The 27,543-nt window shown below is 52.9% G+C and overlaps 8 protein-coding genes across 8 annotated transcripts; 5 read left to right on the forward strand and 3 right to left on the reverse strand.

Annotated features, from left to right (window-relative positions):
- Nucleotides 1-1,380: 1,380 nt before the first annotated feature.
- On the forward strand, nt 1,381-3,282 carry Z520_06005 (uncharacterized protein; the record flags this gene model as incomplete). Its single annotated transcript, XM_016776508.1, has 3 exons — nt 1,381-1,563; nt 1,628-1,922; nt 1,982-3,282. The coding sequence occupies 3 exons, from the start codon at nt 1,381-1,383 to the stop codon at nt 3,280-3,282; spliced, it is 1,779 nt and encodes a 592-aa protein (XP_016632050.1).
- A 2,993-nt stretch (nt 3,283-6,275) lies between these two features.
- Z520_06006 (uncharacterized protein) lies at nt 6,276-7,119 on the reverse strand (the record flags this gene model as incomplete). Its single annotated transcript, XM_016776509.1, has 3 exons — nt 6,276-6,591; nt 6,707-6,833; nt 7,035-7,119. 3 exons carry the CDS (start codon nt 7,117-7,119, stop codon nt 6,276-6,278), a joined length of 528 nt encoding a protein of 175 aa, XP_016632051.1.
- A 1,201-nt stretch (nt 7,120-8,320) lies between these two features.
- Nucleotides 8,321-8,719, forward strand: Z520_06007 (uncharacterized protein; the record flags this gene model as incomplete). The annotated part of the gene is made up of 1 exon (XM_016776510.1): nt 8,321-8,719. The coding sequence occupies one exon, from the start codon at nt 8,321-8,323 to the stop codon at nt 8,717-8,719; it is 399 nt and encodes a 132-aa protein (XP_016632052.1).
- Nucleotides 8,720-9,995: 1,276 nt separating this feature from the next.
- On the forward strand, nt 9,996-11,205 carry Z520_06008 (uncharacterized protein; the record flags this gene model as incomplete). Its single annotated transcript, XM_016776511.1, has 2 exons — nt 9,996-10,962; nt 11,021-11,205. 2 exons carry the CDS (start codon nt 9,996-9,998, stop codon nt 11,203-11,205), a joined length of 1,152 nt encoding a protein of 383 aa, XP_016632053.1.
- Nucleotides 11,206-11,932: 727 nt separating this feature from the next.
- Nucleotides 11,933-13,450, forward strand: Z520_06009 (uncharacterized protein; the record flags this gene model as incomplete). Its single annotated transcript, XM_016776512.1, has 3 exons — nt 11,933-12,134; nt 12,181-13,204; nt 13,264-13,450. The coding sequence occupies 3 exons, from the start codon at nt 11,933-11,935 to the stop codon at nt 13,448-13,450; spliced, it is 1,413 nt and encodes a 470-aa protein (XP_016632054.1).
- Nucleotides 13,451-14,275: 825 nt separating this feature from the next.
- On the forward strand, nt 14,276-17,177 carry Z520_06010 (uncharacterized protein; the record flags this gene model as incomplete). The annotated part of the gene is made up of 2 exons (XM_016776513.1): nt 14,276-14,386; nt 14,481-17,177. The coding sequence occupies 2 exons, from the start codon at nt 14,276-14,278 to the stop codon at nt 17,175-17,177; spliced, it is 2,808 nt and encodes a 935-aa protein (XP_016632055.1).
- A 2,362-nt stretch (nt 17,178-19,539) lies between these two features.
- Z520_06011 (uncharacterized protein) lies at nt 19,540-20,610 on the reverse strand (the record flags this gene model as incomplete). Its single annotated transcript, XM_016776514.1, has 1 exon — nt 19,540-20,610. One exon carries the CDS (start codon nt 20,608-20,610, stop codon nt 19,540-19,542), a length of 1,071 nt encoding a protein of 356 aa, XP_016632056.1.
- A 1,408-nt stretch (nt 20,611-22,018) lies between these two features.
- On the reverse strand, nt 22,019-24,769 carry Z520_06012 (uncharacterized protein; the record flags this gene model as incomplete). The annotated part of the gene is made up of 1 exon (XM_016776515.1): nt 22,019-24,769. The coding sequence occupies one exon, from the start codon at nt 24,767-24,769 to the stop codon at nt 22,019-22,021; it is 2,751 nt and encodes a 916-aa protein (XP_016632057.1).
- Between the last annotated feature and the right edge of the window lie 2,774 nt (nt 24,770-27,543).

Raw genomic sequence — 27,543 nt, forward strand, 5'->3', positions numbered from 1 at the left:
AGGGACTCTCGTATCGCGCATCAACGCCTGAGGAAATGGGCTGTAACATGATGACTCTGGAGAAAGCCTAAACGGACCACACCGATAGGCGATGGAAGCTCGAGATCCTCCCGACATCTCACAGACAATGCGATGAAGCCGAAGTGGATCGATTCCCGATGAGGATGGTGCAAAGCTTGGGGTTCTGAGAGATAACAGGAGGAAGACTTGATGGAGAACAGAGGGAAGAAGGGAGAAGAGCCTATGTTCCTTGCACGGAAGATTGCCTAGAGGCTCCCATTGAACAATGCGGTGCCCGTTGAGTGCGCTTTCTTGTGAGAATTACCCAGCACTGAACTGGAAGAGAATAATGTTTGTTTCTTTGCTCTTCTCTTTCTGAATTTGCTCACTCTGGGAATTAATATTCGGTGTTAATACCGAATCACCTGTCAACTCTCGCTCTCAACTTTGTCGCTCATGGCTCTTGATTCCTTTCCTTCCTCTTTCACCTCCACCACCACTGAATCATCCTGCGTCAACAAGTAAGCTACCGTTGGTGCCGCTAGTCTTGCAGCAACGCCTTGTGACTAAGGTTCCTCATTCCTCTTTGTTCCGCTGCTTGGCTTGGACCTTTTCTTTGCACAAAGTGGCAAACGCCTCCCGTCGAGTTCCAAAGCCAAAAGTCAAGTCACATCAAGGCGAGCCATGACCTCGGGGCTTTCTCATCGCAACCCACCATCCTAGCACTCAGGCTGCCCACGCTCCCGGCGTTGCGCCCCATCCTGTGTCCGGTGCACAGACACATTCAATGAATGAGTGTGTATTCCGCGCTGGTTCTCGCATCGCTCCACTCTCCCACTGGCCCACTTTCTGGCCACGGAGGACCTTCCAGACGGTGAACCCTCCACCCCCCACCGGTGGGTGACTGGTGCCACTGCTCTTTCAGACTTTCTAGTGTTGAGATTGGTAACGACTCCGGTCACTCACCACCAGGTTATCCACAGGACTTTACCCTGAAGTGCCTGACCCAATGCTTCTGCTCCATACTCCAGCTCTGGCCATCCACTCTCCCCGGCTCCCGCAGGGGTCTCGCCCACGCTGCCATGCCCCAACCCTCAGTCTCCCACCATCTGGAGATAAGTGAAAATAGGTCGACGGAGAAGTGCATGAAGCGTCAATGAAGCTTGACGGCCCCTGTTGGTGAACACATGTTCCGAGTCGATCTTCCTAATTCATCTTCTCTCGCCGACTACATCAATCTTTCCCTTCCCCATCTCTTTTCCTTTGACTCCCGGTTTCCTTTCACATCTTCCTCTGCTGGTTTCCCGGTGACTGATCTGCGCCAAGCGAAACCGATCCCTTGCTCCCTTCTCCCTTACCTGCCTGTCTGCGTCGCCCATCATGACTGCCATGGAAGACAGCTCGAGTGGTGACAATGTGCCTTCGCCGATCGAAAACAAGGATCCCTCCGCCCATATCGAGCAAATCCATACCAACGAGAGAGTACCAGGCCATCCCGGATACTATGAGAAAGACGGTCTGAGGACGTATGGTGATGATGAAGACCATGACCATGAACCGCCGGTGAGTTCCCAACATCGCAGCGACTCCCCGCTTGTCAATACTGACGGCCTTTGCTCTGCTCTAGATGACCGTTCATAGAGCCTTGAGCTTGGTCGCCATGGCTTTCTTGTGGACTGGCTCCCAAATCCCCGTGTACATCCTCGGGGGTATCCCGCCATACATTTATGCTGATATTGGTGGTGTCGACCGCTGGATCTGGTTCGTCCTGGCTTACCTTTTGGCTCTGGCCGCCATCTGCCCCTTCGTTGGATCGATTTCCGATCTCATTGGAAGACGATGGGTGGCACTGGGAGGCTCAGGGTTGCTCATCATTGCCATGATCATCTGCGGTACAGCGCATAGCATGGGTGTTTTTATCAGTAAGCATAATCTTCACCTACCGTGATGCCAGGGGTCTGACCATCTTCTCTTATTGTAGTGGGCATGACTTTCTCCGGAGTCGGGGCTGGCATCTGTGAGCTTACCTCGCTTGCCGTCACGTCCGAACTCGCCCCAACCCGGAAACGAGGCAAATACGTCTCCGTCCTTGTCTTCACCATCATCCCTTTCTGCCCATCCGTCCTCTGGGGTCAACTGATCGCCTCGCACGCTGGCTGGCGATACTGCTGTCTTCTCTGCGGACTATGGGCGTGTGTTGGCTTCGGCGGCACCTTGATCTTCTATTTCCCGCCTCCTCGACCAAACTCTCGGGGCCTCACCAAGAAGGAGATCATTGGCGAGATCGATTTCGTGGGCGGTTTCCTCTCAATCACCGGAATGATCCTGTTTCTGGCCGGCCTGCAATGGGGCGGATACCAATACCCATGGCATTCGGCGCACGTCCTGGCACCTCTGGTCATTGGTGGATTTTTCCTCCTCATTGCCTTCCCCATCTGGGAGATCAAGTTTGCCAAATTCCCAATGTTCCCGTCGAGAATGAAGAAAGAGGCCAGAATCCTCACACTCACCTTGATCATCACCGCCATCTCGGGAGCAAACTTCTTCTCCGTCATCATGTTCTGGCCCACCCAGGCCTTCAACGTCTACGGCCATGATCCCGTGGGAGTGGGAGTCCGAGGTATCCCTATCGGTTTCAGCATTCTCACCGGTGCCTGCGTCGTTCTATGGCTCCTTTCCGTGTTCCGAGGCCACAACCGCGAGTTGATGATACTCTCCTCGGTGCTGATGACGGCCGGTTGCGGCGCGCTTGCAGTCGCTACTCGATACAACCTGCACACACTTTGGGGCTTGTTGATTCTGGCCGGTCTCGGCATCGGCGGGATCGTCGTTCCTGCATCCATCATAACCACCATCATCTGCCCGGACGACATCATCGCCACAGTTTCCGCTCTCACCCTTTCAATCCGTGTGATTGGCGGCTGTGTCGGCTACACCGTCTACTACAACGTCTTCCTCAACAAGTTCGTTCCCAACGCCACAAAGTATATCGGTGGCACCATGGAGCTTGAGCTTGGCATCACCAACGTCACATATATCACCGCCGCCATCGAGTATACCGCAGCCAGTCTTCTGCCTCTGCTCAAGACCATTCCCGGAATCGCCGGTAACGAGACCGCCTACGAAATGGTGGTGCTGGCTGGCCAAGTCGCCTATGCCGAGTCGTACAAGTACGTGTATTTGACGAGTATTGCATTTGGCTCGATTGCGATTTTGGCCAGTGTGTTTTTGGGCAACATTGACAAGTACATGGACGACCACGTTGCTGTGGTCATGCATTGAGTTGCAACATGCCTTGTCGATATGCCTTGTCAGTCGATGAAGGAAAAACGTCGCCAGGCACCAGGGCCATCTGCTGTCGGGCGAACCAGCTTGCAGCAATGGGTCTTTGGAGGATGTGAAAACCGTCGGGGAGCGGCGCCACCCACTTCCAACTCTGATTGGGGAGTACTCGGTATAGATAGCCGGCCGTCGTGTCCTTCGAAGGTCCAATCTGTCAGTGCTCAGATACATAGTCTGGCATGAATATAAGAGTTATCGACCCATCGTCAAGCTATCATTCTGCTTTTTTTTCTCTCGAGCCTTTTCATGAAACTGCAAGTTCTTAGAAAGCGTCAAGAAAAAAAGACTTGGAAAGGAAGAGAGAGGGAGGAGCGGCAGGGCAAGAAGATTTAAGTGACGGGCCAAAAAAAAAGACGAGACCCAACCTTCTAGACCGCTCCGCGTCTTTCTTTCCCCCCTTCCCCCCAAGACGCGATCTTGGCTCCATAGATTGAAGATTCCCCAACCCGTGGTTTAAGAAGAGCTAGGAACCTAGGGAAGGTGTTTGTAAGGTTCGAATAGCTGAGCTGGGCTTTCGTAGCGCCCTCGTATTATTCATTCCGCCGCCGTTTTGGTCTCCCTAGGTAGGTATTTTCTCCAGGATTCCCCGCAATTTTTGTTTTTGGGTTTCTTAGCGAGTTGACTGGCTTGCACTCCAGCCGAGTCCGCGGTTTTGCCAAGGGCCATTTTCCCTCGGGTTTCTGGTTCTGGAAAAAAAAAAACACAGATGTGATGGACCTGTTGAGCGGGGGACCTCGTATCCCCAAGGGGGGGGATGTAAACACCGTGTTGAAGGTCGGATGGTTACCCTGCCTACCTATCTACCTACCTACCTAGGGATCCTCAGGAACTGGGAGGGGGGAAGGGAAATGTGGGTAGGACAATGCAAGGCATCACCAAGGATAGGGCTGGTACGGGTTTGGGAGCGAGGCCCGAGGCATGCGTCCTGATTGGCACGGACTCCAGTTCACCCAATGGACCAGTGTTGAAAAACATACATGTCCTCGTGCCGAGGGCATCGGGCTGGGTTGGGAGAGAGTGGTCGTATCGGCATTCGTGTGTTGACCTGAGGCGCAAGATGGATGGATTTCGTTGTTCCGTGGTTGGCTATACATAAGTCCAAGGGCGCGTGTCTGATCCATGTCTCTCTTTCTCTGTATTGGGCTTTTGCCATCCTGGTATGCTTATCGATTTGGAACTCTGTCGCCGGCAGAGCGTGCAACAAAGTAAATCAACCAAGCTTGGGAGCGGTGCCGAAGTCGAGTTGCTTCTCACAGTACCTAGGCGTCGAACAGCTATCCCCGGTGTTTTCAGAACGGTCCTGGCTATGCTTCAGTTGCTAGGACCATAGGTTCCTTCACTTGATTGCATTCATTCGGATTGGGGGTCTGTTGGATGGGTTTGTGCCAGAGGAGAAGATGGGACCATTTGGTTGTCTCTCTCTCGGCGCTGACTCGTTCGTCTCGAGCTGGGTTAGATGTTCTCCCGTCACAGTATCAAAGGGGTTAGAGCGCCAGGATAGGAGAGCCAGTGTTCGAAGAGCAAGAGATGTGAGGCAGACCGCGGCAAAAGGAGGGGAACGGAAATAGTGGGCTATTTGCAGAGTAGGAAGAAAAAGAGCCCGAAGATGGACGATTTGTGTGAAAGACAAAGAAAAGGGTCAAATGGTATAAAAATTGCATGGTGACGGCACTGTGCAAGTGCAAGAGCTGATAGACGAAGCTGCCAGGCAGGAGGTGGGTTTGTTAAGTAATCATGGGATTGTCAATTGAAGGCCGGTGCCGAATACGCTCATGGATGAAAGATTGTTAGATACCCGCGTCGCGTCCCGCCCGGGCCCCTAACCAGGCATTGCCGAGGAAGAATCGTCCTGTTTTGGGATGTCTTCGACTGGAGATAGTGGTCTGTTGCAGCTGTGCTGGCTGTGGTGCTTGTTGTGCTTGGTAGACCCGGCCACCCCGTCTTCCGAGGGTATCTGAGGAGTCATACACATCGCCCGACTTCCCGAGACAGTTCTGGCCATGCGCCGTTTCCTGGCCAGGCCCTGCGCAAGGTGACATGAATTGCCGAAACAGATTGAACGGTGAACATGTCATCAAGCGGGCCACGCGGAGGGAATGTTCGGCCGCCGGAGAAATCACATAACGTTAAGGGAATCCATCTCGTCAGATCTGAATCAGGCTGACGTCCCCGCAATAGGAACCCCAAGGGATCTTGCGACGGGCGGAAAGCCAAGCATCATACCATGTGGTTGTAGCCTGCGTCTTTCTATATCGATTGCGTGGGATTGAGCTGGGCGGACATGTGTCGCTCATGAGGTTCTGCAAAAGCCGCTCTTCGAGATTCGTTCGGGGGTTGGCGCCTGTCGATCTGTTGGTAGGACGGGGCCTCCTCGAGATGGTGGGACTGGGCGGAATCTTCCTGCGGCGTTAACAGGATTGCCCCTTTTCATTGTCGTTGTGGTATACCACCTCCGGCGGCGTTTCCAGGTAGCTCGGACAGGCCTTCTCTCTGATGAGGACGGCCTCCTCACTAACCCTTCCTCCTTCCCCCTGTACCTTCGCTCCAACACCAGAGCTTCTTTGTCGACGCCGCCGCTTCCGAGATGCACATTCAGCACCGCATCTTCCTGAATCACGGTCGATGATTCATAATGGCTTCCCCCCAGCTGGCTCTTCTCATTTCCTTCCATCACCTCAAACAACTCTGGACAAGCCTTCAAGATGATGTACCGAGCCTTCGATGTCTTGGGTCTCATTGTGCTCATCACCTGGGCCTGTGTCAATGTCACAACGTACATCAACCCTCGGTACGTTCGTGCCCTGCCTTCTCAATAACGGCCTCATCTTCAATGTTGACGGTGTTTCCTTTGATGATAACGGCCTCCTCTTTGATAGTGATGGGCTCCTCCTTGATGATGACGGCCCCCTCTTTAATAATGACGGGCTCAGCGCCTAGAGATCCATCTTCCCTAACCCGCTCAACTCCAACTCTGCCAAGGTTTCTCCTCCAGTATCGTTCTCGTCAGCTCCGATTTCTTCTCCCCTGGCGTTGGTGTCGACATCTTCGAACCAGAGCCGCACGCTACCGTAGGAGATACACAATTCCTCACCGGCCTTGATATCGCGTAGTGCAGTGTAGACAATGACTTCGGTCTCGGTATTGCGCTTCCAGCCCACGTTTTGATCCCGCGTGGAGTGGTTGAACATGGACCCGAGTCCGAGCGCAAGAGCTTGGGTCATGGTACGGCCCGATTCAGACGGCCAGTAACTGCAACAGGGTAAGAACAATAAGTATACCGTACAGCAGCACATGAGCAGAGGGATGAGACGTCGCTGTATTGTCGACAAACTTAGACTTGCAAGGTCGAAGGGTCAAGGCTTACTAGGTGTAGTGCTGAAGGCATGTATGTTGAGTATGTTTCTCAACCTCATCCCCGGTGAATATCAGTACTGGGCTGACCTCCACCACGGCCCCGCGTGGGATATCCTGAGTCGCGAAGACGCCTCGACCTAGGAATGTCAAGAAGCAGATATGTTAGGGTCAACTCAGGGTGGCTTTCTGGGGCAGTTTAGGCGGGCTGTTCGTGTTGTCCACAGGAGCCCCTGGCTTGGATGAAAAAGCGGGATGCGGAGGTCGACACGGGGAAGGAAACTCGTGATCGACTTACACGAGGGATCAAGCAACGGAATTGACTTTTTATTGAGACCTACCCTTTGGCGTATTCATAACTAGCACGAGACCAGTCGTCCTGAGGAGGGGCTCATCTCCCTTGAGAACGGCGCCATTGTCCGACATCTGCAGAGAATCAGGCAGAAGGGACACCTAGCAGAGGTTCGCCGCGGCAAACGATAAGTCAATAAAGGACCGCAGAAGGCGTGATAGCGATGGGGGAACATGTATGAAGACTCGACATTAAGTCTCGGGCGCGTGAAAAAAAGTTGTGCAACTCCTAAATAGGTTAAGCGTGGGATAGGGCTGGCGACACGGAGTGACGTCAGAGCGGCATTAATATTTTTGTGCTCGACTGGCATTCAGACTCGAGCTTCGGCCCATTATTGGACTACCTACCAGGTAGAGTGCCTAGGTATCTATCCCAAACGGCAGCAATGAGTCAATCCAGGGATGCCTGACAATGCGCGACTTTTTATGTCGCTGCCTACTACTCATCTTCTCCAGCCCATGGATTACGCCAGACTTGCTGACGACAGCAACCGCCCACGCACCATCTCGTGTCGAAGCTCAGTGTCTGCGTCAGGGCCATTGTGTTAGCCCTCGAGTTGACCTTCGCGAACCTCCTGAAAACGACCACAATCAAGAGCAGGCAGTCTACAATAGCAGTGAGTGATAGGCACAAACAGAGAAGGAGTCTTGGGCAACAGAGGGGCTGCGGGATTTAGCGCTCTGCTCTCCATCGTGTTGTGTTGTGTTGCGTCGCACCGTATCGCATAAGCTCGTACCCAAAGCAGCGTTTACCCTTCCGACCACTTCCGCTGCGCTTAGGGCCCCAGCACCAAACCCACCTACCACGCGATGAGATGGCCAACTGGGCGAACTCTACGGCCGCAGCCTTGCGGTTCAGCCTCATACATCCATCTTCGCGGCAACCCGACTGGTCCATCCCCTCGGATGCTGACGCTTCCCCGGACTCTGGGTCTACGGTGTCGACGGCAACATAATCCTCCGCGGCTGAAGTAAGTGAGCCATTTGACTATGCATCAAAGGAATAAGACGTCATTGCGAGGTTTCTGGTATGTGAGTTCGTGTTCGATGGGCGTCAGCATGAGTGCATAAGTAGAGGGGCGCTGTTCGCCTTGAGAGTCCTGATATTCCAGCATTCCATCTTCACATCTACATTTCAAGGCAGAACGGTCCAGTCGATCCTCAAAAGTGTCCATATAAGAAGCGGTCCAACCAATCCAAGTCCGCCTTCTATTCTCCAACTCTATATCACCCAAACCTTTTAGGAACCAACAAAGCAAAAGCTCAAATAGTCATAATGGCCGAAGGATTCAACGGACAAGTGCTTATGGACCAGCCCGCCGGCACTGGCAATCGCCCTTACGCCGCCGAGTCCTGGCTTGAGCCCTGGCTCATCAAGCATTCGGAATTTTATCGCAAGCACTTTACTCGTGATGGACGTCGGGAGAGCAAGTCCACCAGACGCCACAGCGTTGTCACCGAAGGACTCGAGTCCAGGAAGAACTCCGTTGCTGCTCCTGAAGTCGAGGCTGCTGCTGCTACCACCACTCCTGAGACCGAGGGCACGTCCACCACCCCCGCTCCCGTTGAACAGCCAAGAGAAAGCGTCGAGGCCGAGAATGCTGCCGAAGCTGTCGCCAAGAAGGACAGAATTGGCTCCTTGCGCCGGAGCATTGGCTGGATCCCACACCCATGAATAATGAAGGAAACACAGGACTGTCAACCATGTTTGGCCAGATGATATCTGGAAGGACGATAATGAAGAGGCATATGGAGGAGGAGGAGGAGGCAGGAGGCAGCAGCCTGATGATGTGCGATTGATACCCAAAGTGAATTATGTGTGTATTTTTAAAGTGGAGCACCACTTGTTTCGAGGAGAGTCAACAGAGTTTCCTTTTTATTGTCGACCGCTTCAATTTCGAGCTTACTGTATTCGTGTTTGTAGGACTCTCTTTACCTATAAGATTATAAGCATACTGTTAGTACGGGATAATACCCTTATCTGGTGGTGGTAATCTAATGATGTGCTTGTCAATGCTCTGGAACAATAGGTGTCACTGTTGATTGATTGGTAGGGGACCTTGCTCTATCAATATAGCACCCCAGTTGGTGGTTCTGGTTTATCGCGAACTTCGGCAGTTCTAGGAGACTCTATGGGTAGTAGGCTGCCATACAGGACTAGGGAGACCTCGTAGTTGAACTGTAAACGAGCCTATTATTCTCTCGCACGACAAAGCTTGCGATTTGTGGCGCCCCGTGAGCCCCGTTCGGTGGACCAGGAGATTTTCTCTCGACCGAGAGCCTTGAAGTTGTCCGGAATAGATTGTAACCTGCAGGTGGATGATATCCCGTCTGTACTAGGAGGCACTAAGCGCTTCACAGAATCACCACCGATTCACCGTGGCACTCGACCGAGAGACAATTTCACGTGCTTCAAAGTTCGCACGAGCCTTTGCCGTGATGGGGACGGAATCCCGTGAGCTAGTGGGCCAATCAGACGCCCGGCCCTTAGGATCGCGTCTCTCAAGCCACGCGTGGAATGTTTGGTGTGGGTGATAAAGCCAATGGTCAAATTGCAGAATTGGTAAAGCAAGACCCTGCCATTTTGTAATCCAGATGGCAAGGAAAGCCGCCGGATGTCGACCTGGTAGAGGCTGGCCGATGCATGAGCAGGCTGCCAGCGTGCCGGGGCTCAACTACATATACATGAACCAACTGTCCTCTCCGGCAACTACCTAGTATTGTCTTACATCTCACCACGCACTCAGCCCGGGGCCCAGTTGCACCATTCAGCCTTCAACAAACCCCTGACTCCACCACCATCTCAGACAAAGTCCGACTGCGCTTCTCCGGGGGGCGACTAACTTTTTATATTTATCAACCATCCTCACCCTCCAGCCTGTCCTCACCGTCACGCACCACCTCACTTTATCGACCTCTCTCGACTCCGTCCACAATCCTCGACCGGCACCATGTCCACTCACACCATCGTCATTATCGGCGCGTCCTTCGCTGGGCTCAGCGTTGCCCATGGTTTGCTGAAGACTGTCCTCCCCCAACTGTCCAATGGAGGCAAAACCGCCTACAAGGTCGTTCAGATCGCCCCTAACGACGAGTTCTACTGGAAAATTGGTGCCCCTCGAGTCATTGGAAACCCAAAGTCCCTGCCCCTTGAGAAGGCCCTGATCCCCATTGCACCCGGCTTCAAGGCCTACCCGAAGGAGCAGTACGAGTTCATCAAAGCTTATGCCACCTCGATTGACCCTTCGAGCCGAACTGTCCACACCAGTACCTCGGACGCCGTTCACTATGATTCCCTCGTCATTGCTTCCGGTACCACCTTTGCAAGCAACCTATGGTCCGTCTCAGACGGCACTGAGCCTCTGAAGGCCGCCATCACCGAAATCCACAAGAAGCTCCCCAATGCACAATCCATCCTGGTTGCTGGCGGAGGCGCTGCGGGTGTAGAGACCGCAGGCGAGCTTGGAGAAGTGTACGGCGGGAAGAAGGAAATCACACTGTTGTCTGGAAGTGCTTCGCTGCTTTCCCGACTCTCCAACAAGAAGATGGGCCAAGATGCCCAGTCTCGGCTTGAGAAGATGGGAGTCAAGGTCGTCAACAACAGTGTCCGAGTTGTTGAGCACACCACACAAGGGGCAAAGGAGGTGTTGAAGCTGAGCAACGGAGAAACCATGACTGTTGATGTCTACATCGAGGCTACTGGTGACAAGCCAAACAGCAAATTCGTCCCTCAAGAGTGGTTGGACGACGCGCAAAGGGTTAAGACGGATCCCCATACTCTCCGTCTGGATGTTTCCGGTGTCACAGGCGTTTACTGCATTGGAACCGTCGCTAGCTACTCAGATGGCACCATCCTCGATGTCAAGTTCGCAACACCAGCCGTGTTGGAAAGCATCAAGTTGGATCTTCAAGGCAAAGGTGAGTTGTCCTTGCTCTTTTCCCCTCATGCCTACTTCTGCTGACGAGTCTTGAAAAGGTGGCCCTCGCACCAACAAAATCTACAAGAAGATTACTAGCGACATGCAATTCGTTCCTATTGGGTCTCAAGGAGGCGTTGGTGTTGTCTTCGGCTTCAAGCTCCCCAGCTTCCTGGTTAAGATGGCCAAATCCAAGGATTTCATGATTGGCAATGCTCTTAAGACAGTCGAAGGCACTGCTTGAGTGTCGGAGAGGCTTTAGCAAACCTTGGGGCATTTTGTTTTATTTTTGAATTTCAATAGAGATACCCGGTCTTACTGCGAGCGGCTGCGCAACAGGGCGTCTGCTTGAGTGAGGATGAATTGCATAGACAGCGGTGAGACTAAATAGTAATTACAATCATTCGCAGTTGAAACAGCCCAAGGTCAACAAATAATTCTCGACCGTCATCTATTGAGCGCAATTGATCGGGAATATTAGGGCATCGAAATTCCTTTCCGCTGCTCGATGGCGAGATTTCCCGATGCTCTGCTTTGGAAACTCTTCCGCCGAAAAGGGTCGACGCCCGCCAATGATCGCCTCGCCGACGATTTCCCATCCAATTGCTTCCGCAGTGCTCAGAACCATTGCTTCCGTGAGGTCGAACGGACGCTGTGATTGCGGTCGATTTTTCTACCTATATAATAGATCACAGACCGGATATTGCCTCTGATCCAATTGGACTGACCATCCTCTCTTCAACTGTCTCGTTGTTACACACGACATAATGCTGGGGCGGGTTGCTATTGCTGCGAAACCCTCAGCATCAGGAACCAAGCTCTTTCCCTGTGTTGCTGTGCGGAGTAGTTGCTTGAAAGCTGCGTCCCAACGAAACTTCTCTTCCTCCCTCTCTCAGACTTCACGAAGGCCAACTCCCATATCCCCTCGAGCTTCCTCAGACTGTTACCGAGCTTTCAGCAGCACAGCAAGAATGTCCGCATCTACGAGAACCGAAACGGATGCCTTCGGACCCATCGAGGTCCCCTCAGACAAGTACTGGGGTGCTCAGACGCAAAGATCTCTGGGCAATTTCAAGATCAACCAGCCTCAAGATCGAATGCCGGAAGGTGTTGTGCGAGCTTTTGGTATCCTGAAAGGGGCTGCTGCGACGGTGAACATGAAATATGGCCTTGGTATACACTCCCGACAAGCCCCTCGCAAAGCGCACCGTTGACCTAGAGACAGATCCCAAGGTTGGAGAGGCAATTCAGCAAGCTGCCGCCGAGGTCGCTTCCTTGAAGCTGATCGACCACTTCCCGCTCGTCGTCTGGCAAACAGGTTCTGGCACGCAGTCCAACATGAACGCAAATGAGGTCATCTCAAACCGCGCAATCGAGATTCTGGGAGGACAAATGGGCAGCAAGAAGCCCGTTCATCCCAACGATCACGTCAATATGTCTGCTAGCTCCAACGACTCCTTCCCCACGGTTATGCACATTGCCGCTGTTCTCGACTTTGAACAGAGACTCATCCCCGCTCTCAACAACCTGAGGGAGGCTCTCCAGAAGAAGGTGGAAGCATTCGACAAAATCATCAAGATTGGCAGGACACATTTGCAAGACGCTACACCCTTGACACTTGGCCAAGAGTTCAGCGGATACGTGGCTCAGCTCGATCGGAACCTTGAGAGGATCCAAGCATGTCTCCCTCATCTACGACAGTTGGCCCAGGGCGGTACCGCTGTTGGCACTGGTCTCAACACGTTCAAAGGTTTCGCGGAGGGGATTGCTGAAGAGGTTACCAAGATGACCGGCACAGAGTTTGTGACTGCTCCCAATAAATTCGAGGTCTTGGCTGCCCACGACAGTATCGTTGAAGCTTCGGGAACATTGAACACCCTTGCTTGCAGTCTCTTCAAGATCGCGCAGGATATTAGATACCTTGGCTCGGGACCTCGTTGTGGTCTAGGAGAGTTGGTGCTTCCAGAAAACGAACCTGGCAGCAGTATTATGCCCGGGAAGGTCAATCCCACTCAGTGCGAGGCTATGACTATGGTTGCTGCTCAGGTCATGGGAAATCATACTGCTGCAACAATTGGCGGCATGAATGGTCAATTCGAGCTGAATGTCTTCAAACCCCTGTTGATCCGAAATCTTCTTCACAGCAGCAGGATTTTGTCAGACGCAATGAATGGATTTGTCGAGCATCTGGTCGATGGTCTGAAGGCGGACGAAAAGAGAATTGCCACTCTTCTCCACGAAAGGTACGTCTTATGGTTGCTCCACAAGAGTCCCAAGTGTCCACTTACTTACTTCTGCTCAGTCTCATGCTCGTCACCTGCCTCAACCCGGTCATTGGTTATGACATGGCTTCCAAGGTTGCGAAGAATGCGCACAAGAAGGGCTTGACTCTGAAACAGTCAGCGATGGAATTGAAGGCTCTTTCCGAGGAAGACTTCGACAAATACGTCCGACCCGAGCTCATGCTTGCACCAAAGGAGAAGAAGTGATTCGACCCAGGCAACGTGTTTCGAGCTTTGCACCGCAACCTTATGGTCCCTGCCCGGAATGGCCAATCTCAATCTAGTATTAACGGTCGAGACTCATGTTTGTACAGTTAGCGGTGCATGATTCCCTGCACATCAAGGTCGACCTGGTTCGAGTTTGTTGTACAAAATTCACGCCTTTTCTTCCGAGATATCGATCTAGGTACGACTATTCAAGAGGTAGGGAATCGACTTGTTCTAATTTGACTTGTTGAATTTGTTCAACGATCCATGTTGCCCTCTCTCAGGCCGGCCCTTTCGCGGCTCTGGAGATGACTTCATGCTTCATCTTCATCTTCCGTCTCAGATTCTCTTCCCATACATCCGCTCTACACCTCTAATCATAGTTTGTGGATAGAAGTGAGAGACCTGTAATTTTCGTGGCAAGATCTGAGTATATTAGAATAGAGATCAATTTGATAGACCACGAGGCTTCACAAGCAGATACCCAGGTATGCGGAAGGCTAAAAGAGTGTGTACTCGGTAGTATTTTACCGCGGTACCGAGTTTGGTCGGTAAAGCACGGAGAATAGCCGAGAAAAGCCAAGACATTCTTCGGATAATGGAGTTTTTCCGTCCAAGCTAAACTTCTTCTGGACAGTCGCGGTTGTGCCATCTCCGGTATTTGCGGTCGAACTTCTTCCCACGGTGGCTGGCAGCTCGAGTCGCTTCTCCGCTTTCCACCAAAGTCGTCTCCCGGCCGACTTCATCTTCCCCTCTCTCTCCATGAGGGGCTCCATCTCCACACCTAGCATCAGAGCCAGAAAGAGACGAGGCCTTCAAGAAGCTATGGACACAACACAGTCAACTGGCGGCGGTGGCAGAGTCAAAAGAAAGCAATCGGGCAACAAGACCAAGACGCTGCCGTGCCCGCACTGCCAGCGACTCTTTGCTCGTCTAGTAAGTCATCCCCAATCTGCCACCTCTAGCTCGCATTGAGAGAGAATCGCCCATCGGACCGCAGACGACTGATGAGAAACTTTGCCGCAACCAGGAACACCTTCAACGGCACATTCGCACCCATACCAAAGAGAAACCCTTCGTCTGCGAGATTTGCTCCAAGACCTTTGCGCGCAGTGACCTGCTGGTGCGTCACGAGAGACTCGTCCACCCAGGCGAGGAAGAGCAGCATACCACACGGAAGTCGCACAAACACCATATTCAAAATGCCAACGCGGCAAAGGAGGCCGCGGCCCGGGCGCACACACACCATGGAGCTTCGAATCATTCCGACCCAATGGACATGGCGCCACAGCAGAATCATACCCTGCTGTCACCTCAGGCTGCGCACGAAGGGAGAGGGATGATGGACATGCTGGATCCGCAGCTCATGCAACCTGCCAATGGCATCAGCTCGGTGGATGGAATGTCTGCACACCAGTCTTCGGTCATCAACGCGCCATCGCTCGATCCGTCCTGGGGGTACGACTTGAACCTGCTCTCTCACGCCGCCAGCCATGTCGCGTCTAGTGGTCAGGATCACTACATGTCCGGCCTGCCGCAAGTCACGCAAGAACAGCTCAATGAGCCCTTGCAACAGATAATGCCGGCAGTCACAGAAGGACAGTACCAGCCTAGAATGCTGACCGAAGGATATGGGCACTCGACTCCGATGTTCGAACCTCCCGACCTCGGCGATCCAATGCAGGACTTCACCGTCTTCCTGGATAGTGTCGGCCTTTCGTCTGAATGGTACGCGAATATGTTTGGCCATGATCAGGTTGATAATTACAACTCACCTGCCGAGTTGAGAGGGGATCACTTGAATATATCAAGGCCTCAATTGAACGGTGAGCATCCCACCGATAGCAAACTTGGAATTCCTCAAGATGAAACAAGTACATTTTCGCGATTTGGATCAAGACTGCCGTCCCTTCAACCAGAATCTAGAGATTCTGACTTCACTCGGCCAGACCCTCCACGAAGTACGGTCGAAGAAGCCGAGGCCAAAGTGGTCAGGACAACCTGGGACGTCTCAGATTCAGATCGATCCATCTTTGCCTCCAAACTTGCCGCATTCGACAATGTCATGCCCAAAGGTTTTATCCCTCCATCGAGGCATTCACTATCGAGATATCTGGCGGGTTATGTCAATGGCTTCCACGAGCACCTCCCCTTCATTCATGTGCCAACTCTACAAGTCGCAGGGAGTGCTCCTGAGCTCGTACTGGCGCTGGCCGCAGTGGGAGCGCAGTATCGATTTGAGAATAGCCGAGGCATAGAACTATTCTATGCCGCAAAAGCCGTTGTGTTGGAACAGATACGGCGCCGCGATGAGTCCTCGACGACCCACCTGTGGAACAGACCTCGAACCGGGTCAATTGCTCAGTCGCCCGGAGGAGGATTCACAAACCAAAGCCATTCTAGCAGTCCGTTCCAAATCTCTCCCGAAGAGGCAGCTCCTGCCGATAGCAAAGAGCAGATGGATTCAATACAAGCGCTCCTGCTGCTCACGGCCTTTGCTACGTGGGAGAGGCACACCGAGCTGCTGCGTGAGGCTCTGGCATTCCAAAGCATTCTAGCACGGCTTGTGCGAGAGGCTGGCCTTACAAGTCCAGAAATCATGCAGTCACCGGAGGAGCTGACTTGGGAGGACTGGATTAAGATCGAGGGCGAAAAGAGGACCAAGCTGATCGTCTATTGCTTCTTCAATCTACATTCAATCACGTGGAATGTCCCTCCGCTCATCCTCAACTCTGAGATCAAGCTCAACTTACCCGACCCTGCCAACGAGTGGAAAGCCACCAGCGCCGAACAGTGGAAGAAACTGCGACAAGTCAATGCAGCACCGCAGATGCCCTTCCAGACGGCGTTCTCTCGATTGTTCACCAAACAGAATCAAGCCACTGCTACTCCTATCTCCCCACTTGGCAACTACATCCTTGTTCACGCACTCATTCAGCAGATTTTCTTTGCACGGCAACTCTCGCTGGCTTGGCCCGGCGTAGCAGGATCTAGTCTGCGCGTGGAAGACATTAGCGTCCTCGATATGGGCCTCTCGTCCTGGAAAGCAGGTTGGAAACGCGCGCCTGAGTCCAGTCTAGATCCTCAGAATCCTAACGGACCAGTTGCATTCACCTCGACCGCGCTCTTGGGTCTTGCGTACATTCGTCTACATGTCGACATGGGCCCACTCCGCCACCTCGAGACTCGCGATGCCACACAGATTGCCACAGCTCTGCTCAACACGCCAGACATCCGCCGCGACCCTCGCTTGACGCCCGCCCTCCTACACTCTGCTCATGCACTTTCCATCCCTGTCCGACTGGGGATAGACTTTGTTGCACGCACACAGACCTTCTTCTGGTCAATTCAACATTCGTTGTGTAGTCTGGAATGCGCCTTTCTCCTGAGCAAATGGCTGTATGTTCTGTCCAACCTGAAGAGCTCCGGCGGCGCCCCCGTCACAGAGCACGAAAGAAAACTACTTCTTTGGGTGCGGTCTCTCCTTGATGAGACGGAAATGACAGTGCCTCTCAACGGAGATGCGAACGACCACACCGTCCTGAATGAGTCGAGGGAGTTGTTGGATGACACCCAGAAGATGCGGCAATTGAGTGTGGCGGTGGTAAGGGTATGGAGTAAGACGTTCAAGGGGAATACGAGCTGGGCGATTGTGGATATGATCGGCAGTGCGTTGGAGATTTATGCGGATATGTTAGAGGGTGAAATGGCACATGGTCAACACTGAGGACGCGGGGGTTCGCATCCGTCCCGGCGCAATGGGGGTTGACGAGACATGCCTTCATCGGTTGTATTAAGTCTCGTATGCGGTCCTCTTTTATTCCCCCACTTCATCCTTACCAACACCAAACTCCCTTTCGCGAGCTCGATCGAGCTATCTGTGTTTTTTGAAATAGCATACACAAAGTAACTCTGGTCTGGAGGGAAGGGAAGGGAAAGTAACAACCGCAGGGAAAGGAAAAAAGGGGGGGGGCAGAAAAAGGTAACAAAGAAAGCCCCTTTCGGAAACAGGCCAGGAATAGGGCGCGAAATATAGCTAGCTGGACCAGGGGTTTGATTCGGTCTCGAGGAGGTGGTCGTGGATTCCCTGTATGCAGAGACACATACACACGCAGAGTGAGAGAGACGCATGAGAGAGAGATTCCGAATGTTTCGTCCCTTCTTACTTATCTGTCCATCTATCTATCTATCTATCATTCCCCTGTCCAACTCCTTTTTCCCCGTCTTGCGGTTTCGAGATGTAGATCGTCGATTCATCTGATGTTGTGTGTGCGTGTGTGTGTCTCTCTCTCTCTCTCTCTCTCGTCGCTTTCGATTCTGTCGCCGTCGCCGTTACCGTCACCGTCCGATTCTGATAAGCGAAAGTCCTTCCCTCTCGTACCTAAACAAGTCGACTTCAAACCCCGCCCTTCCGCTTGTGCTGGCCATCGGTTTTGATCGGAGTGAGAAAGTAGGTAATGGAGAGTCCGCGTCGACATCGCTGAGGTGGCCCTGGGCGTGTGAGGAGTTCTGATCTGCCGGGGTTGGTTGGTCATTGACTGGTGACTGGTGACTGGTGGTAGCCTTGCCGTGCTGTGCTGTGCTGTGCCTTGCCTTTTTCTTTTTCCCTTCCCCGTCTTGTCATACGCGCTGCAGGATTGGTTCTGGGTTCCGTTCGGGCTATCTGGATGGATTGAACGACATCTGACTTCCTGTCGTTGGGCGCTGGCCGCTGGTGTCGGTGTCGGTATCGCCATCGCTGGTATTTTCGTGTCTGCATCCCCTCAACCAGGACTGAATCACCTTCCTTTTCCCTTGGTGCGTGTGGAGTTGTGTCATTTGGTTTTGGTGTTGGTGTGACTGGCATCGATGCTCTCTCCCTCCCTCTTTCTTTCTGCCGCCTCCATCTCATGGCTCTTCCCAGCTGCACCGCGCACACCAGTTCCACAGGCCCTTCGAAGTCCCACCATCACCGTCGCATTCACAAGCTTCAATCTCCTGCCATCTCTTCAATCACAAAGCAGCAGCTCAAATCTGGCCTCTCCAGAGCCAAGCTGGGGATTCTGACAGGTCTCAGTTCACCAACACACCCAGCCTCCATATCGAAGCACAAACACACACGCCAGACGTATAGCGTGGCAGTGGTGAGTCACGGAGGACGATGCCTATCCTCCACACTCTTCACCAACGACAATGTGCCCGTTCCAACGCAGAGCAAAAGGTACAAAGATTTGTATCACAAAGACAATAGGCCAGGTTCTTCCGAGGACGCCTCAATTTCAGAACCCCATTCTGCTTCTCGAAAGAAGTCCGATCTGAACTCCTCAAACCCCAACAGTGGCCGTCTTGTGATGAATTCGATCTGTGTATGAAAAGCTTTACTCAGGATGATATGGAAAGAGATCATCTGAGCAGTGTGCCAGCGTGCCAGCGTGCAAAAGATTGCACTGTATCACCAAGAACCATCCGAGGTATTCAGAATCCTATTTCAGCACAGAGTGCTCTATCTGAACCCTGTAGTTGAATGGCCATATGTGACTCTCTTTTTGATGTAATCCTCCAAGTGACGGTCAATACCTCATTCAGCAACCATCAAACTGAGCACAGTGTAGTGTGTGACAAAGCAAAAGGGGGAAACCTAACCAAGCAACTATCTAATTTGAGTATGATTTTCTGATTTTCAAGTTTTTTTGGTGGTTCATGAGCGTCCCCAATCACCGATTTTTTGATTTTTTAAAAAACAGGGGGCAATTGACTGTGAGAAATACAACTGTGCTCGGTTGCCAATGGGGTAGTCACATACCTGCTTCTGCGCATTCTTCAACAAGTCCACACCAAACACCAAGCAACCAAAGGTGAGAAGCCTCCAGCGTCCTGGGAAACCTCCACGACCGAACAGACAGCATCTTCAATCAGTGACCGCCCCACCGAAAGCCTCAAAACTGTCTGCAGCCATTGCATAAAAATCCCTCAGAGCCCACAGAGCTAGCCGGACAACTGCCTGAAGCGGGTGTGAAATGAACGACGTGTAAATGGAATCTGAGATTCCCAAGCCAGTAAGACGCCCACGTGGAAAAAGGTTCATAACACTCTTGGAGGCAACTCAGGTCTCAAAAACTCCATGGTTCAGTGGGAGGATGAGAACCGTGCTTGCTGAGATAACCCCCTGAATGCTTCAAGTAGTCATGACCTCGGATCAGTTGATCTTTCAGCCAGACATCAGAAGCCTGCAGCCCTAGCTTCGCACCCACAAGTTCGCGACACCACGGCAAATGCCCACAGCTACCACACTGAAGACAACGCCAGTCCGGGACGATGTCCTTTGGCCAACAACGGGCCGGTGTGATTAACAGCGACGGGGCAAATGTCACACTCTTGTTCTGATCCAGGTCAGCGGATGTCACTCCATGGCCGACAGAAGTCGAGGTAGTCCGCTCAGTCTCCTCAGAGGGCTCAACACGGTGCTTCAGGATCGATTTGACCTGACGGTCTCCTCGATGACTCCTGATTGGCTCCGGGTTTATGCAACTCTGGATCGACATCGCTTCTGGTCGTCGAACAATCGGGCGGAAACCACCACATCCCCCAGTGCCCCTCTTGTTGCCGGCCTCTTTGTCCTTCGGGTACCCGGCATGAGCAACAAGTGGCTTGCTAGGTCGTACCTGCCCAAGAGCAGGCCGTCGCCCAACTTGCGACACCTTGATGCGAACCGGGATCCGCGACGCCGAGGCTGCCTCCCCTGTGACGGTAGGAGACGTGGCTGTCTTGTCCTTTCCCAAATCGCCTCCCTTGCCAAGTGAGATGGATCCACAAAGTCGAGACGAACACATGCCATTAAGGACCGGTGTGACCGGTACGGGGATCCGAGATCCCATGGCCTTTGCCTTGGGTCCGGCGTTGACCGAAGTCTCAGCCTTCGCCTCAGCGGCTGTGTTGTCCGACGATTGCTTCTCCGATACACACGAGACAGTAACGGTTGGCGCAGGGTCGGAGACAATTGTCACAGTGGTGGTCGCAGACGATGAAGGGGCATCCTCACCGCCCTTGACACCAGCGGCCGTTGACCGTCCACGAAGAACGCTGTTGGCCAACCAAGGACGAGCCCTGGAAGCCCTCAGCGACCTCCTCAGGTCGAAACTGCCGGAAGAAGAAAATGGCTCAGAAGCGAACTCCTTTGCCATTGTGAAATGTGAGATCTGTAAACGGTCAGCCTTTCTGTACTCTTGCACTGTAGGGGGGTTACCTGGAGAGAAGAAAAGAAAGAACCTGAGCACGGCGGGATGTGAAAGGCCTTTTAAACAACTGTCCCTCACATGCTCCAGAGCTGTAACAACATTGTTGACAAAACAACAGCGCCGGTCCCGCTGGTTCAGTAGGTGGAACAGTGCGAATCTTTACCCACACACACCTTTTCTTCAATGAATACAGCCAGGCGGTTGTTTTTATGGAGCTGGCCTGACCCAGGTTTGTATATGAGCACGCTTTCAGCATTGTCAGTCGTCGTGATCCTCAAAAGGCGTCCACCTTGAAGAATTCTCTGCGATGGGACCCGCCTCCGTTCAAAACTTGCAGCGGTTCCCCGTTGAAAACGTCTCGTACAAAGGGGATAGCATTGTTTTGGTGGAGAGTGTACTCGTAACTCCACTAATGGGGCTCCATCTTCTTGCTGGGTGTGTACACAAAGCACAAGTTGACAAGCGCGGCAGGGACAAGGCTCTGGGGAGAGCAGCATTGAATTTGCAGACTCAGAGGAGATAGTAGGAGTGTTCCTTGCTGGACTGTTCGGGTCGGTTCAAGACGGTACGTGTCGAATGCGTTCTCGGCCTGGGGATGGGGAAGCCGATAGCAAGGTCATTCATGACGTCCCAGGGACGATCGGGTAGGCCGTTAAGGAGCTGGATCGGGTGGAGCTCGTGACAATGGCATGGCAATGGAGCATCAAATCCAAACAGAATTACGCCGGGTATTAAATACCTGGTAAGGGGGCAATTGGTGGTTTCCAAGTAAGTGGGTCAACGGCGGTATAAATTTCATGGGGCAAGTACATTGCACCAGTAAGTGTCGATGATGGGTTCGAGACATGAAAATATTGTGGTCCACAAGGTAAACAACGCGATGGAAGAAATGTTGGTTGGTAAAAGGGGGGGACGTGAATGTCATGGGGAGAGATCGAGAGGCTGAGTTTCCGCACCACGTCACGTGCAGCGTCGCTGTCGTCTTCGTTCCCCAGAGTGTGCGTAGCAAGATTTGGTAGTTGCAACGTTGCAGGATAAATGTGGTGGCTGCTGCATAGTCAATGTTCAACTTCAGGTCCAGGTTCAGGTAGCGATGGTTGCGGGCTCGCGAATACCAGGGCAAATATGGCTGACTGAGCCTTGAACACTCTTGGGCTGTCTCGAGTCTCGACTCTAGTTAAATATTGCCAGTTCTTTCAGCCCTCCTATTTCTAGTTTCAGCAGCTTCTCAAGCCCGATCTTATGCTGTATGTTATTCATGCCGGGATTACTAGCGAGTGTGCTGACCAAGATGCTCCCGATAGCCTCTAAACAATGCTGGTCTGACTGAAGCCAAACATGCCGTGCGCATAATTTAGATAAATGCTGGACTTCCCTCGCCCAAAATATGTTCACCTGCACTTGTACTTCTTTCCCCTCGTCGGCTTCTCAGGAAGTTGCTGACCATTCTCTTGCTACCCAGGAGGCCCAGCATTCTGGCTGCACTCTTTCCCACAGAGTAAGATTGAGACGGAAGTGCAGTTGCCCCCTCATTCCCATCTCCCAGGTCAGTCTGCAGGTCCAGGCCCGCCCCGTCGAATTTGGACCGAGATGCCACGCTCAGCCTGTTGCTCCCAAACGTGTCTGGATGACCCGGCGTTCTCTTACCCAAATACATACTGTCAAACGGACGATTGTGTGGGGGCACATCCATGTTAAACGGCCGGCTGAGTCGGGCGACCAGGTGTGCCTTGACATTGTCGCTGGGGCTTTCATGCGATCTGCTGGGCGTGGTTGAGATAGAATCATGAGGGGTAGAGTAGATATTTCCAGCATCGAACCCGGTTTCACTATTCCTCTTGCGTAGGCGCCCGTTCGTGGTACCATTGCGGAACTGCAAGTGCAGTCTTCCTGGTGAACTCACGGGTGGAGAATCTGGTTGCGCCAGCGGACTGTTTTCCTTGCCAGCACGTTGAGGTTCAAGTGATCTCTGGGTCCTCTTCTCTTTGAAGAGCTTTGCAATGTTTGCGGGGCTCAATTTTCGTAGGCTTCCGCTGCCTTTACTTCCATCTTCGGCTTTGTTGGACAGACTGCTCAAAGCGTCGGCGCTGACCCTTTTGAGCAGATCGGCGTGAGTTCCGACGGAAGTAGTGGCATTTTGCTCTTTCAAAGTGCCGGACACTGAAGCAGCGCCGAAACTGGCCGGGGGATCTCGACTCTGCACAAGACGGGTGCTTGCTGACCTTGCCACTATCCGAGAGGTAACTTCTTCCTCATCTCTAGCTTCCTCTTCCGAGTTGATCTGAGTTCTTTCTCGCGTATGCGAACCTGAACTGCTATCTGGCGTGCGCTCCTGCTGTTTCACAGTATCTAACCATGGGTTCCATTGGCTATTCATGGTCGAAGCAAAAGATGTTGCCAAAATGGTTGCCATACCGTTCGTTTGCGACTCTGCCAGACCAGTTGTCTGGAGCTCGTCCGAGCTTTCGAATGGCTGTTGGTATTGCTCATTAGATCCGCCATTCGTTGTTCGTGAATAGATGCTGGCACTGCTCAGACCGTATTGAGGGCGGTTCATCACGGGATTGCTCGACTGGCGATTGACAATAACGCTGCCGCTGTCCAAATCTGCCCCGTTGCCACGACCGCTGCTGCTGCGGCTGCGGTGACGCCTCTCGTTGAGGAACCTTTTGAAAGGACTTGGAGCATTGGGGTTCTTTTCGCTCGAGAATGGAAAAAAGGTCGACTGCGACTCTTGTTCTGCCAGCCGCTCCCATCTCTTGTCAGCATTCACCTTATGTTGCTCATCCGCCTTCGTACTTGCAGATTGATGCCATGAGCCAGACTGGCTGCTCGACCGCGGGTTCGGATTATGCCCGGTCATTGTGGCCAGCGAAAAATCACTCTGAACGGCTCTGATGGTGGGTTTCGCGTCCGCGACTTCTGTGTTGTTCGCCTCGCGGCCTTGATTGATGGCTTCCAGCGCCATGCGCGTCCTCTCGACTTCAGCCTCTTCCTGGTTGATTCGTTTGATCAATGCTGAATAGACTCGCTGACTATCCACTGCCGGTAGAGCCCGGCTGTTATTCGTGGCTGACTGCAACGGCTCATGGAAAACCTCGACTCCGCCAATATGCTTGCCGGCAGAGGACGATGGCTGGTGCGGGCCGCCATCCTCTTTGATGATCGATAGCCGATTGCGCTCTATAGGAACAGACCGTAACCCAATCGAGCTGGTGATGCTGGAGTTGGTCCAGCTGGTGACCCGGGATCGTGTGTTGGAATGGAGGCTTTCACGACTTGCAGCTGAATGCACAGTATATGGCACCTTGTCGAGGTCTTCGAGCGGATCATGTTCGAGGAACGGCCGGGAATACTCATTTCGACGTGGAGTGAGACCGTCGTCGGTAATCTGGTATGCGTCAAACCCGCTGACAAGCGTAGACTCCTTGTCAAACTCGGAGAAGTGGTTGCGCTGAGCCTCCAGCTGTTGTGGAGGCAGGCTGTCCTTTTTACCCAGGGATTTCCCAAGGACCTTGCGCACTCTATTGCGAAAAGTGAGTGAGAACGATCTAGTGGCTGCGGTATCCGGCTGCTCGGCCTCGAGACAGCCGCTGTTCCGAACAGTCTTCCTGAACTTGTGCTCCGTTCTCCTCTTCACTTTCCGAGGCATGTGCTGTTCTGTCTCCTGCAGGTCTCCTTGGCCAGAGCCATCGAGGAACTGTGCCCTAGCGATCTGGACTGCTTCTTCGTGTCTCTCCCAAGCACCGTCTGAACCTTTGTAGAACGTGGTGGTGCTCTGGCGCCGCAGGAAAGGAATGGAGCGTTGGAGACGCAGACGAAGATTGCCGTTGGGAAATGCCACAAGGGATTTCGACTTGCGGACTCGGCGGTACGATGATGGTAGAGCTCCATAGTTTTCAGAACCAACTTCCGAAGAGGTCATTGCGTGCCTCGCAGCAACCATAGCAAAAGCATCGCCTCCTGTTCCATTGCGATAGAGGCAGTCGGTCATACTGAATATATCCAAAATTGCAGGCTGGGAGATATGGTGCGAGGACGAGACGGCGACGACGGCCGGGTGCAGAAATAGTCCCCGGCCAACTTCAGGAAGCAGCGATTGCATAGTGCACGCCTCAATCGCGAGGAAAGTGCCACCACGTCCAACATCGTCGATAGCATCAACTTGACCATCATTTCAGTGGCGCGAAGGCCCCTACCTGTGCAATCTTCTTACGATCAAGACTGGAGCGGTCGTCTTTGACTTGGTAGTGGCCAGAGTGCTCGAGACATGAAGACATGGCTTCGACGCACGCCATGGTCCAAACCCCTCCTCCAGCTAATGGACTGAGTCTCGACAGGAGAGGATTGGAAGGAGGCGAGGACCATGACGACTGCGTTCAAGTGTCGAGGTGCAGACATAAGTCCTGAGGAGAATCTGAACCTCGCACCATAGTGATCGTGGCGACATCAGATTGCTCTGGCGGCAGCGAGCACGTCGACAGACCCAAGCGCATGCATGGCCCGGACTGGACTTTCAGGGCTTGACGGGAAGGGGACCATTGTCCGAACAGTTGGTCGAGGTCGCAAGGCTCTTTGACCATTGAACGAGATGTGAGGCTAGGCCTGACCAATCTGAATCAGAGGTGATGGTCAATGCTGGACGATTGAACGCCGGACAGCGAGCTACAAGTCAGTGCAATCCAAATCGTTGGAGAGACACCGGGCTTTAGACAGGCCACCAATCATGCCACAAGCCCCGGAGCTTTAGCAAAGGGCACCAAGGGGAGCTGCCCAGGGAGGGGAGTCGATCACACGGCAAATGCGGAAAAGGCGGAGAGGGCCGGCAACTTTGGGGTGTTTTCAGGCGATTGCTGCAGGCTACCAGGCCAGCTGCACCGCCCGCTTTTGTCTCACCAAGGCGCATGTGCCTGCTGGCAACGGACGCACCCACCAGGCACCAAAATTAGAGATGAACTCCTGCATCGTCGTCGAACTACTGCGAGCCGGCCAAAAAAGAAATGCTCAAGCTACTCTGCTCACTGCGTATCCTCGGCCCAGGTTACCGCATTCCGCCCATCAGCTGCAGAAAGCACAATCTCTATGCGAACACGAGAGAAGATGACCCGAGGCGCCCTTTCCATGCGAGAGGTGGCATGAATGCGCAAGAACCTCCTCGGAACGGACTGGAACGTCTTTTCCTGCACGCGGACCCTTGTGGGGAAGAGATGAGGCATTTTGCTCGCTGACTGCCCTACCTGTATGTCGAGAAAGTGACGCGAAGGACTTGGCCTCAACGACCAGTCTGTAGTTGGATGCGCGAGGAAATGAGTCGTGTCAGTGCAGGGCTTGAACGAGGTATTTGCATCTGCATTGTGCAGGCAAGGGGCTAAAAAACTGATCAGCGGATGCAGTGCGCAAGTGGTGTAATAATTAGTGCAAAAGAAGACAAGGACACACAACATGGAGCAAAGCTAGAGATAAGTTGTTCAAACTTTTTTTGTTTTGGTTGATTTACCTAGGTCACTCTCCGTGTGTGGGACGAGTTGGACCCTGAATAATATAGGTAATAGCTCGTCAAGTGTCTTGTAACTGTACATGCAGCTTGCGTGGTGTTGAGACAATCCAGACGCAAAGCAAATGTTGGTACATGAGCAGGAAAACCAGTTGCTGGCTCACTACCGATTTAACGCAAGACGCCCGGTCTCCGTTTCGCTTTTGTGTGCTTCTTCCCCGACCCCTTTTCCATTGAATGTGCTTTTTTGGCCTCAGGCCGGCGCAGAGAAAGTGATCGACAAACCCCGCCCCCCAACTTGTCACAAGGATCGGTTTGGCCTGCAGCTGCAAGCTGCAAGCTTGTCGTCACTCGTGTCCAAATCTGGCGTCATTGATCATAGCGTTGATACACAGAGGGCCTCAGACCGACAAGAATGCGGTCTGTCTGGCTCCAATCAAACAAAGTTGATGAAAAAGAATGCTCATGGAAATGCAGGGTCGTTGTTGCTGCCTCCGAATGCAGGAAAGTCGCTAATTGAAATTATGCTGGTGTCAAAGTGTGTGCCCCCCCCTGAAAACGCCGACGCTGAAACCCAACATAGACAAGAAAGTCGAAAGTGTGAAATTGGTAAAAAGCGGTGATGGCCGGATAACAAAGAGGCCAAACACCCAATCGGAGGCGGCGGTCGTCAATGGTCGTAGCTCGTAGGGTATCAAGGTTTCATGAACACCCAATCCTGGCGGGAGGTTTCGCAGTGGCCTGGGTTGTTGCCAAGCTTGGGCACAGGCCTGAGGGCATGAATTGCCGAAGGATAAATGGGTGAGATTGGTTTGCGCGGGTGGTGATTGGATTTGAAGTCCTGAGTGCCAAGTGGGCATTTACGAGGCCTCATCTGCAGGGCACCGCGGCATGGTGACATCAGCCTCAAATGACGTAGTCAGCAGACCCGACCGGACGTTGAGCGGCTGTGTGAGAACTGATCGAAAGGGCCGGCTAGGTCGACTGCGGAAGTTGTACATCTGCAAGAGAAGACGAGTTAGAATAACGGCGTTGGGGAAGTTGTGATGCAGCCAGGACGTACTCTGCATTCTGCGCACTTGCCGCCAGCAGTGTCGCATCGCCCGCGGCATCCCCGAGGTTGATTTGAGCACGAGAACATGGTGTGTTTTCTTTGCCGGTTGTGTTTTCTTTTCTGGCGGTTGAATGCCTTGGTGACAGTGTAGGATGACAAAAGGATTCACGGTCTTGAAAGGCTGTCGGTGGATGATATGTGAACGCGGGATGAGTGTAGAGTTCGCCAATAAAGTGGTGACGTTTGTATTCGTTTCAGATCGGGGATCGTTTTGGGAAGTTGGTCGCGCAAATGTGTTGAGTTGTTGAGGGTGGTTGATGTTGTACAGCAC

The sequence above is a fragment of the Fonsecaea multimorphosa genome (genome assembly GCF_000836435.1).
Source record: "Fonsecaea multimorphosa CBS 102226 unplaced genomic scaffold supercont1.11, whole genome shotgun sequence".
Taxonomy (NCBI): domain Eukaryota; kingdom Fungi; phylum Ascomycota; class Eurotiomycetes; order Chaetothyriales; family Herpotrichiellaceae; genus Fonsecaea; species Fonsecaea multimorphosa.